Source organism: Euleptes europaea, chromosome 15, assembly GCF_029931775.1.
Source record: "Euleptes europaea isolate rEulEur1 chromosome 15, rEulEur1.hap1, whole genome shotgun sequence".
Taxonomy (NCBI): domain Eukaryota; kingdom Metazoa; phylum Chordata; class Lepidosauria; order Squamata; family Sphaerodactylidae; genus Euleptes; species Euleptes europaea.
In genome coordinates this window covers 16529319-16541705 of record NC_079326.1, presented here as the reverse complement: position 1 = coordinate 16541705, position 12387 = coordinate 16529319, and the positions used below count along the sequence as shown (strand labels likewise).

Sequence of the window (12387 nt, the reverse complement as noted above, 5' to 3'; positions counted from 1 at the left end):
GACTCAGCCACAGGAGGGGCCATGACATAGGCCGTCACACCCCACCTGTATTCCTACCTACCTCCTACCACTGAACCCCAGTGGAGATCCCCTATTTCTATGACTCTGCCCACTCTACAGACAAGAATTCAAAGGATCTGCAAGGCAGTGTTTGCCTGCTGTTTAGTAGGGATAATCCCATGGACGAGTTTAAAATCCTTAAGAATTTCATCCCAATGGGATGGCAGAAAAAACGAGAGATGGAAAGTGCAGTACTTTTCATTGCCTCTAGAATGAGAATTGTTTTTTTATCTGCTAAGGGAGACTTCATTTTGCAATCCCTAAGAATTTCATCCCATTTGGAGTGAAGGAAAGTTACAGAAGGAAATGTATTTCCCATTGAAACTAACGGAAATGAATACTGAAATAATTCACTACTCTGAACACTTGATGTAATGGTATCAAAGAATCTGTGCAAAATTTCCCCAATTGAAATGACGAAACTTAAATAAAATTTCTGTTCACTTCCTATGGGTGGATAGGAGTGTAAGCACTGTAGTTCTTAGAGTCATCACAGGCATTAATTCAGTTTTATTCCATTTGGATAAGATTTGGGTGATACTTGCTTTTAACTCTTTTCTCATACATCTCAGTATCTTGCTTCTGCCTTGGATATGTCTCATTGACATGCCCTTAAACTGTTCCAAATTACTACCAAGCAGCAAGAGGAATGGTTTCTCCATAACCCTGTCACACTCATCCAAAGAGTACCACACAGTAAAAGTGTTGTTCAAATGTCATGTTTCAGAATGGTTCATTCAAGCTTGATGTTATCTAAAGGTTACTTGGAATGGAATTGAAAGATTCCCTCAGCCATGTATTGCATGTGAGCCATCTCATTCAATGTTTAACCCATTTCAGAGCCTTGTTCAAAAGTTGCCTATTGCTTGATTCACCCTTGCTCAGCCAGGCTTGGTAAGAATGCAAAAAGCTTCTGAAAGTACACCCCCAGATCCTATTAACCTATGTGCTTGATGATACCAGCTGAACTTGGGGGGGGGGGCTTTTTTCCAAGGTACACAAAAACAACCATTTCCCTCTATGTATGGTTTGCTTCATGTCAATCTGTACAAAAAGCAAAGGAGCTCGGTGTGGAAAACCAGTGATTCTAGTTGGAAGAACTTGGTTCTTTTCACAAAACACAGCAGTGCCAAGAGAAACCTAGTTGATACTTTGTGAACAAGACTTGTGAGTATTGTCATTGGTTGTGTTCTCTACCCTGATTATTAGAATCAGTTCCGTAATTTATGGTATGGTTTTATTTTTCCTGCAACGGGACTCCAAAAGAAGCCCATTGTCACAAGATAATATAATAAAGAATTTCCAATGACAGTGATATATGAAGCTTTCAAATGTAGTAATGGGAAACATTTTTGAGTAATTCACTCATCTTAAATGGTTAGGTACTAAAAGAGAAATGATTGAAATATGCATCCAAATACAACTGAGGATCTCAATGCTGTTAAGACACTAGCAAGCAGAGTGTTTCCACAATTGCACTCAACTGCAGTATGCATCACGTTTGAACTCTTGCTTAGCTGCACTGAGTTTAATTGATTGTGAATTAATTAACATTCCACAGTAGATGACTTTTTCATGAGATAATTAATCTTAGTGAAAAATGATAAGTAGAGCAGCATAAACCCAGGCAGATTTTCTAGATGTGCATTTTTGTTTAGTCTTGGTTGACAGACTTTTTTCTTGTTAGATGAATTAGATGTCTAAAAATGTCTCTCTCTTATATTTATTTTGGCTTGGCAGCATATAGTTGTTGTGGTGGTAATATTTCACAGCCAAAAGTGTTAATATTATCCATAAATTCTGCCCAATGATATGCAATGGTTGCAATCAATCATGGCAAGTAATTGATGTTGATTGAACAAAATAAATATGATGCTTTAAGAAGTTATGACCTTGTCATTTAACTTCATTTTGACAGTTTGGAATTAACTCTTTTAGGAGCCAATTTTCGCAGAATTAAGAAGCACAATACAGTTTTGATAACTCTTCTCCTCTCACATAACTATGAGGCAGTAAAACTTTTGTTAGTTTGCACATTTGAAGAGATTAATAAACATAATGGAGTTGGTAAGAAAAACCAAATTTTTCTTTTCTTTCCACCAGCCTTTTCTTCATTTAATTTCTCTTTTCTTCATTTAAAGACAAGGGATAATTAACTTGAATGGTTTACTGTGCAACCCTAAGCAAAGTTAGACCCTTCAAAGGCCACTGATTTCAGTAAGCTTAGACCACAGGCCAAGCCTAGCAACCAATGGGAGACCAGGGAAGGTCGTGACATGGGGGGGGCGTTGGTGACATTGTGACATCACTTCCAGGAAAACCCAGAAGTGATATCACACCTCTCCTGGAATTATCAGAAAGTCTATGGTATTGTCAGAAACTCTATGGTATAAAGTTTCTGGTGATTGTTAGAGGCAACTGATGTCACTTCTGGGTTTTTCTCAGATGTGACACCAGTCCTCTCTAGGAATCTCTGGTGATTCCTAAAGAGGAATGATGTCACTTACAAGTTTTCCCTAGAAGTGATGTCACATAGTCAGCCCAACAGCCATTTTTTTAAAATTATCCCACCACAGCTCAAAGTAGCAGGAATAAAGAGGAGCTGGGAACAGGGGATCCCCCACCCCAACCAGGGGGCTGGCCACCCCAGATGGCATTTTTGGAGATCAATTCTATGTACCCAAGTCCCATTCTCCATACCATCTTACGACTTTGAGCAAGCCTTTTTTCCCCTCCCTCCCACATGTTTTTCTTTAAAAAAAATGTGATGCCCAACTGTCCTCAATATTTTATGTGCTTATGCAGTTCTCATCAGATACCTCAAAAAGGGAGAGGGAAAGAAAAAAGGAGGATATTTCTTTTTCTTTTTCAATTTTCAGAGTAATTACCTGCAGTGATAGAGAATCCTGGAAGGATACCTTAGAAACCTCTGTATTGTTTAACAGAAACCCTGTTTCACTGGACTACAGATAGGCGCAGTCCCTTCAACTTTAGTATTGAGAGGAATATTTAATAGGGTGCAATATATTTTCATAGAGCTTTACAGAATTACAAGAAGACATGTCCCTGCCTAAGGGAGCTTACAGTCAAAAATTCTCTGACTTCTACAGGGCATGCTGAGATGCCCCAGTAAGTACATAAACCTATGGCTTTGTTTTTCACATTTTGGGGAGGACAGCTCAGCACCCATAATGACAATGCATAAATGGTTAAAAGCTTTTGTTTGTGATGGCTACATTTGAAACTTTCCAAATATGGCTCACAAGGTGTAAACAGTCATTTAAATGCAAGACTTCTGAGCATAAATCTAGAGAACTGACTATAATTCTAAATTAATATCTTTTTAAAAAAGAAACTAGATTAATACTAGTAATCAGAACTTGCAAAATACCGTATATACCCGTGTATAAGCCGACCCACGTATAAGCCGAGAAAAATGGGGAAAAAATTAGGCACCCGCGTATAAGCCGAGGGTCGGCTTATAACCCCTCCCCCCCCCACAAACTTACCTGACCGGGCTCCCGGGAGCAAGCGGCGCGGCCCTGGTGGCGGCGGTGGTGCAGCCTCCGCGCAGCCGCAGGAGGCCGCTCCCGGCCCCAGGAAGCGGCGGCGCGGCCGGGCGGGGGCCGGGGCAGCCTCCGTGCAGCCGCAGGAGGCCGCTCCTGGCCCCAAGAAGCGGCGGCGCGGCCGGGCGGGGGCCGGGGCAGCCTCTGTGCAGCCGCAGGAGGCCGCCCCAGGCCCCAGGAAGCAGCGGCGTGGCCGGGCGGGGGCCGGGGCAGCCTCCGTGCAGCCGCAGGAGGCAACTCCCGGCCCCAGGAAGCGGCGGCGCGGCCGGGCGGGGGCCGGGGCAGCCTCTGCGCTGCCGCAGGAGGCCGCTCTCGGCCCCAGGAAGCGGCGGCGCGGCCAGGCGGGGGCCAGGGTAGCCTCTGCGCAGCTGCAGGAGGCCGCTCCCGGCGGCAGGAAATGACGCGGGCCCAGCGGCGGCGGCGGCGGTAAGTTCCCCCCTCCCTCCTCCCTCCTCCCTCCCTCCCCCCTCTACTGTATTGACCCGGGTATAAGCCGAGGCCGGCTTTTTCAGCCCTTTTTTTGGGCTGAAAAACTCGGCTTATACGCGAGTATATACGGTAAGAAATGTACATTTCAAACATGGAAAAATTATTCTATCCAGTAGGGCCAATCACACTGAAGAGCATTCCTAAGCAAGTCTACTCAGAATCCTGCTCATGTGTATTCAGTGAAGCTCATTCCCAGAAAAGTATTTTTTAGGATTGCACTGACAGATTTCTAGTTGTTTATATTAAGGCTTAGAAAATATTTAAGATCTCAGTAAGATTTGTGGCCCAATGATGGAATAGATCTCAGGAAATCAGAGCCTTTCCTTGAATAGTGATGCCAGTAGAGCTCAGTTTCCAGATAGGGGTTCTCTAGGTCACCAGTAGTTGATGTGTGTGACCAGGATCTTTCTCTGGAATTCAGTACCCATAAGGCTATTGTGCCAGTGTAGCTGACCTATCAAACATCTGTAGTTTATATTGATAATGGCACTTCAACATAAAGTGAATTTTAACTTTAGAACTATTATGGATGGCCCTTCTCATTTATGTAGTAGGTACTCTGTGAAACAGACTGAAGACTTTCTTCTTACCGTCCATCAGTTCTACATTGCCACAGGCAACAGACATGCTGCTCCTAATTTCAGTTTATTAACTGCATCCAGTGTTTTAGTAACAGGAAAGCTACAGATCTTCTTTACACATAATATATAAAGGAATAAGTCATTTTTATTGCTGCTTGAAAATTCTGGGAGCCAATTAAGTACTGGTTCTATTTTCTTTATACTGCAATCTTACCAATGTCACATATCTATAAGTTACAGCTGAGTTAGTAAAGAATATTGCCTTTTTGTATGAATGGAATGGACCAATAAATTCTTGAAGGAGAATTTTTTCCTTGGTGTGTGTGTGTGTGTGTGTGTAAAGAGTTGTCAAGTCACAACCAACTTATGATGACCCAGGTGAGGGACTTTCAAAGCCAATGAGAAGCAGAGGTGATTTGTCATGGCCTTCCACTGCAGAGTCTTCCTTGGTGGTCTCCCATCTAAGTATTGATCCTGCTTAGCTTCCAAGATCTGACAAGGTCAGACTATACTATCTTATTCCACATCCCTATAATTGGTGTATGGCTTCCTAAACAATAGTGAAGGGTTTATTTTTGTCTTTTTTGTTCTAAGCCCAGCATTGTTTGACATGTTGAAGAAGAGAATAGTATATATAATACCAGTGCTAATTTATGTGCTTTTCATGTAAGTTGCTGTTTCATCCAGTTATTTGGAGCAGATGGGATTTGGAGTTGGAATTATCTTGAGGTGACAATGCTTGCTTTATGAGAATCTGTATATCTAATAGTGAGGTGTGAACCCCACCTGCGGATACCTAAATCCATGGATCATGGCCACACTGATGTTAAACAGATTCTTCTGCAAACTTGGGGTACTCCCCAGATTTGCAGAAAACTCTGAAGACTTAAAAAAGAATGAGGCAGGGAAGGGAAAGGATATGGGGGTTGCCAAGAGTAGAGAAAGAAGAAATAGTGTGGGGAGTGGGATACAGGGGAAAATGAGGTACCTCCCCCCACAGGTGCGTGAGGGTTCCCTACCATGCAGGTGGGCCTGGCCCATCACAATAATGTCCCATAGTTTTCCTAGGTAGAGGCTGCAGCGGGGAGAGGAAAACCTGAAGACAAAGAAAAGATAAATGTAAGTTGACTGTTGGATTGGAAGGGGAGAAGGAAATAGGAAAAGGGGAGAGGCTATGGGGGATTTCAGGAAAGGGAAAGATGCAATAATGGAGGTGGGGAAATGTGATGCCTCTAGGGTTGCCAGGTCCCTCTTCGCCACCAACTGGAGGTTTTTGGGGTGGAGCCTGAGGAGGACAAGGGGAGGGGAGGGGAGGGACTTCAGTGCTATAGAGTCCAATTGCCAAAGCAGCCATTTTTTCCAGGTGAACTGATCTCTATCGGCTGGAGATGAGTTGTAATTGTAGGAGATCTCCAGCCTTACCTGGAGACTGGCAACCCTAGATGCCTCCCAAAAGTTCTTGCGGGTTACCACTTGTGTATTTATATTCTTTATTTATGCTGTAGGCATAGTTTATCTAGATTTCAGTAAGTCTTTTGATAAGGTTCCACATAGTATTCTAGTTGACAAATTGGGAAAATGTGGGTTAGATCCTGTTATTGTTAGATGGATCTGCAACTGGTTGACAGATCGTACCCAAAGAGTGCTAGTTAATGGTTCCTTGTCCACTTGGAGAGAAGTGACGAGTGGAGTTCCTCAGGGATCTGTGCTGGGTCCTGTGTTGTTCAACATCTTTATAAATGATTTGGATGAAGGAATAGAGGGGATGCTTATTAAATTTGCAGATGATACTAAATTGGGAGGGGTAACAAATACGGTAGAAGACAGAGCCAAGATGCAGGATCATCTTGACAGGCTGGAGAAATGGGCTAGAACTAACAAAATGCACTTCAACAAAGACAAAGGTAAAGTTCTGCATTTAGGTAGGAAAAATCAAATGCATAATTATAGGATGGGGGAGACTTGTTTGAGCAGTAGTGTGGGTGAAAAGGATCTTGGGGTCTTAGTAGACCAAACATTGAACATGAGTCAGCAGTGTGATGCAGTAACTAAAAAGGCAAATGCAGTCTTGGGCTGCATCAACAGAAGTATAGTGTCCAGATCACGCGAAGTGATGGTATCGCTTTACTCCGCTCTGGTTAGACCTCAGCTAGAGTACTGTGTTCAGTTTTGGGCACCACAATTTAAGAAACATGTAGACAAGCTGGAACGTGTCCAGAGGAGGGCAACAAAGATGGTGAGGGGTCTGGAGACCAAGTCCTATGAGGAAAGGTTGAAGGAGCTGGGTATGTTTAGCCTGAAGAGGAGAAGACTGAGAGGGGATATGATAACCATGTTCAAGTACTTGAAGGACTGTCATATAGAGGGGGGTGTTTTCTGTTGCCCAAGAAGATCGGACCAGAACCAACGGGTTGAAATTAAATCAAAAGAGTTTCCGTCTAGACATTAGGAAGAATTTTCTAACAATTAGAGCGGTTCCTCAGTGGAACAGACTTCCTCGGGAGGTGGTAAGCTCTCCTTCCCTGGAGGTTTTTAAGAAGAGGTTAGATGGCCATCTGTCAGCAATGCTGATTCTGTGACCTTAGGCAGATCATGAGAGGGAGGGCATCTTGGCCATCTTCTGGTCACTAGGGGTGTGGGGGGAGAGGTAGTTGTTAATTTCCTGCATTGTGCAGGGGGTTGGACTTGATGGCCCTGGTGGTCCCTTCCAACTCTTTGATTCTATGATTCTATTTCTTTATTTAAATTATTTAAATTCATGTATTTAAATTATTTAAATTCAGATCTGACAATAAAAATTCTAAATTAGTTGTAAACAATATAATAGCTGCTTTGAAAGAAATATTGAATGAAAATATTAACATTTATTTATTTACTTACTTTATTTATATCCCACCTTTCACCCCCAATGAGGACCCAAAGTGGTTTACATCGTTCTCCTCTCCTCCATTTTTTCCTCACAACAACCCTGTGAGGTAGGTTAGGCTGAGAGTGTGTGACTGGCCCAAGGTCACCCAGCAAGCTTCCATGGCACTAGTGGGGATTCAAACTGGCTTTCCCAGACCCTAGTCCAACACAACACCACACTGGCTCTCATGCCTTTGTGAATAAGCCAATTTCATGTTAATCTGAAAAAGATTATGTGACTAAACTAGTCATGTAATTTCTTTCTCACTCAAATGTTGTGTGTATAGGACTAGAGTTTATACAAAAGCAGGGGAAGTTTCTGCTAAATCCCACTTCCCATGGAGCATTGAGGTTCATGTGCTATTCCAGGTTCTCATGCTATTCCAGTGATGCAACTGAGCGTCCCAAGAGACTTTTTGGTTTAGTGGTTTGAGTGTTGGATTAGGACTGAGTTCACATGCCCTGAAACTCTCTAGCCATTTTTGCATGGTAATTAGCAGCACTTTTCAGGCTGAATTGCCCTGCAGATTTTTTTTGAATTTTGCATGCTGAACTTTCATTTCAGAAGTGAGTGCGAAGCCAGCGCAAACCTCCTTTGCATTACAAAAGAGCCCGCTTAACGCGACCTTTTGTGTTTGCTCCGCTGCTGCTGCGAAGAATAACCAGAGGAAACCATGCAAAACAACAGTGGCGTGTTAGCTATGCACATGCTAATGGCTATGCAAACAAACGAAGAAGCAGGCGAGTGGGGGGTGGGTAGAATTTCTCCTTTTGCCTTGGGATCGTGAATAGGCATTTTTAAAGTCACATTTTAAAAAGAGCTTTGAGCGAGCATCAAAATTGACCATGCATAAATGGCCTCTGTGTGATCTTGGGCTAGTCAGTTTAACATACTTCAGCATGGTTGTTAGGAAGATAAAATGAAAAGGAAAGATTCCTGAGCTCCTTGCCTTGGATAAAATGTGATCACTAGTGCAAATGCTTGGGAGGCACAGGGGATGCAAAAAGGGGGGGGGTAGTGGAAAAGATCCCTTCATGACTCAATTGAACTCAGAGTCTTATAAATACTGTATTTTAAAGACATCTAAGTCAACATTTTGTGTTTTCTAGAAAGAGCTGCATATGGTCCTAATATTCTACTAATTCACAACCCTCTTCCCTATTTGTTTTCTTTCTGTGCTTGTAATTCTCTCCTTCCCCATGACAAATCAGTGTAGTGACAGCTGATATCAAATCATCGGTCTTCTGTTTGATGGTGTCTGTAGGTGGCATGTAGAAGCTCTCCTTTGTTCTCACTCAGTTGCTGAATTGACATTTTGCATTCTTCCTCCACAGCCAGATCCTCCTCGGTTGAGCAGGATATCTGTCAGTAAGGTTTAATTTAACTTAGAATCAATAGAGCTTATGATAACTGTGTTCTACACCATTTGTTGAAATTACATTATTTTATATTCTAATAATCAGGTGTGGATCAATCTGTGGATATATAAATTCATAGTTGGACTCACACAGTCAGAAAACAGATAACTCTGCAAACTTGGAAGACCCCCCATCCCCAGTTTGCAGAAAAATGTGAAAACTTAAAAAAAATACATTGGGATGATTAAATCTTCTCCCCCAAATAAAAGAGCATTGTTTGCACAGTGCAGACAATGTACTTACCTTTGTTCTGCAAAGCCAGTGGTGGGGGTGTCCATCATCTCCTCTGAGGCCAGATTGGAGTGGCTCTGGACCTGGCTATGATGGCAATGTCCAGGGACCATTCCGGGCCTTGCCGTGGTAGTGTCCAGGGGCTACTTCGGGCCCAGCCACAGAGGTGTGTGGCGGCCGCTCCAGGCTTGGCTGCAGCGGTGTCCAGGGGGAGGGAGGTCTGGAGCAGCCCTCAGACGCCGCTGCCACCATAGCCAGGCCCAGAGGTTGCTGCAGAGTTCTGGAGCCACACTGGGCTTACTAATGGGGTGGGGGAGGATGGGATCCCCCCGTGCACCTTATGGGCTTCCACTTCTATATTCTAATAACGAAGTGTGGCCCCATCTGAGGACACTTAAATCCAGAGATCAGAGTGGTGATTGGACAACATGGATCTGGTTTGCAGAAAACCTTCATATAAATATGTGGCTTTTAAAGAACCAAACAATAAAAGGAGCACCTGTAGCTTTAATAAACAGATGCCCTCAGTGGCTGTTGTTAGGCAGCCATAACAATTTTGCCAGCATTCCAAGATTGGTTTTATCAGTGGGGGAGGGGCAGTATCCTTTCTGGGGCTGTTTTGGCCTTTGAGGGAGGACTGCTCATGGCCATGCCTGGCAGCAACCACCCAAATTACAATACTCACCCAAGCCTGGCTGTTTGCTTCTGTTCCGTAACAACCACCCCACACCCACCTCAGTGTGAGGTAGTGGTTAGAGTTTCAGACTGGGACCCCAAACCCCCATTTTACTGTGGAAGGTAACTGGGTGACCTTAGGCCTGTTACACATTCTCAGCCTAACCGACCTCCACAGGTTGTTTTGAACATGAAATGGAGGAGTGGAGAATGTTTTAAGCTATGCTGGGTCCCCATTGTGGAGGAAGGCAGGATATAAGTGATGTAAATAAATAAATTGGGGCCAAATAAAAGATAGATAGGTGGGTGGGTGGGTATGAAGGAAAAAGGAAGTAAAGAAGGGTGAAGATATGGGAGTTGCTAGGACAAGAGAAAGAGGAAATAGTTTGGGGAGGCGATGAAAGACAAAGTGAGATCCTTGAAGGTTCCCCCCAGTGAAAATGGGCCCAGCTCAGCTGGCACCGTATAAATGGGTAGAGTTGCCAGGTCCCTCTTCGCCACTAGTGGGAAGAGGGCAGGGTTTGGGGAGGGGAGGGACTTCAATGTCATAGAGTCCAATTGCCAAAGCAGCCATTTTCTCCAGGTGAACTGATCTCTATTGGCTGGAGATCAGTTGTAATAGCAGGAGATCTCCAGCTAGTACCTGGAGGTTGGCAACCCTATAAATGGGCCATAGTTTTCCTGTGTAGAAGCTGTCAGGGGGAGGGAAAGAAGGAAAGCTGAAGACAGGGGGGGCAGATAAAGGCAGGTTGGCTGGTGGGTGGGAAGAAGAGAAGGAAGCAGGAAAAGGGGAGAGGCTATGGGGGCTTTCAGGAAAGGGAAAGAGAGTGTGGTCAGGCAGGAGACTGAGATGCCCCCCACAAGTACTTGTGGGTTCCCCACTTGTTCAGCATGTATTAAGTGCATGATAGTTTAGTTCTCAATATTAGGATTGCTTACATACCAATATTATGGAAAACATGTATTTAAGCAAGACAAAATTATGGTTTTAGGAAACTCTAGGGCTGTAATACTGTATGCACATCTGTATGTGTATGGTTTTTGATTCCCCCTTTTTGGGTAGATTGTCATGTACTGTACAAAAAAACAAACATCAGGATACACCTTTATGCTGTAACCGAAGTTTTTGTTCTGTAGAGGCACGGTCACGTGAATATTCTTCACTTGACTACTGAACTCTTGATTACTTAAAGCTGAATGCATTGGAAAACACTTGCTCTGGTATGAAAGTTCCATCTGTGGTATTTAATGGCTCATTCACACATGCAAGGTCGTTGATGTAAAAGTAATGGGTGTATAAACCAGAACAAATATACTTATTGCCAAAAATAGCACTCTTCAGCATATGCAGAACACCATGGTTTGAATCCAATTGAGGATTTCTCCAGGAAATTCTCTTCCTCTGATTCTTTACCCCCGCCCTTCCTATTCCTGGGGCTATCCAATCTCCTGTCAGTCATATATGCCATTTTTGTAACAGTGATATCCTGACTGATAAAGATTATGGCTGTATTCCCTGCCTTATGTCTGTATCCTAACCATGCTATTTTTTCTCCTTCCATGTTTTACAGGTTTTTCATTACTCTTATACGGCTTCATATGTGATATACAACATACGTACAAGGTAAGACAATGTTATATATCTTATTTTATTGCAAATAATTCTGTGCATATGTTTAAGTAAAATTTTTACTTTTTTCAAGGGAAGTTTGGGAGTTAAATCCTCCAGAAGTAGAGAACTCAATTTTACAGTATGCAGCATGGGGTGTACAAGGGCAGCAACTGGTAAGAACTTTCCCTTTTTTAATTTATCTGCCCGCTTGTTATACTGATAAAACAGTAATAAGACTCAAAAGGAAGAAGGCGTTATGGTAAATTGTTCAATATTCATTCTTTTGGGCAGTTATAAATATTAACTCCATCACACGTTTCTATATGATTTAAATAAATGCTCAAGCAGATGATTATGGGTGCAGTTTGAAGCGGGTCGTGCTGTTCAGATGACAGGCTCTTAGAATGTATCACTTACTGAGAAGTGAAGTTATCTTATTCAGCCAGTCATCAAGTAAGTAGGACTCAACAACTTTACCTACTTTTTAAAAGCAAGTCTTTTTATTGATATACTTCTAGTAAAATATGTGTAAATGCAGATTATCAGGTCTTTAACACTTCTATAAAAACTCTTGTCAAAGTACAATGTATGTATTTACAATTATGAAGTAAAAGCAAGCAAGTCTTACATACTGTTCAGTTTCAAAATCCAATTTCTAAAATATAACAGTCAAATTATTCTGATTCAGTTCAAAGTATGTAATTCATAAAGTCTAGAGTAATGTATTCAAGCCATACATACCAGTCAGCCTTTTCTTGAGAGCCTTTGGAAGGTTCTGATTCTCTGGTCTTACTGTGGCTGTATTTATACTGTTTCAGACTCATTAAGAGTGTTGATTTTATCATCA

At 42.7% G+C, this 12387-nt stretch overlaps 1 protein-coding gene across 1 annotated transcript in view; it reads left to right on the top strand.

Annotated features, from left to right (window-relative positions):
• The window catches only part of DPP10 (dipeptidyl peptidase like 10), a 749561-nt gene that overhangs the window by 645065 nt on the left and 92109 nt on the right, over nt 1-12387 (top strand). The window contains exons 6-7 of the mRNA XM_056861104.1: nt 11500-11552; nt 11632-11713. Of these exons, the coding sequence (XP_056717082.1) occupies nt 11500-11552; nt 11632-11713 (135 nt within the window). The remainder of the gene's footprint in view (nt 1-11499; nt 11553-11631; nt 11714-12387) is intronic.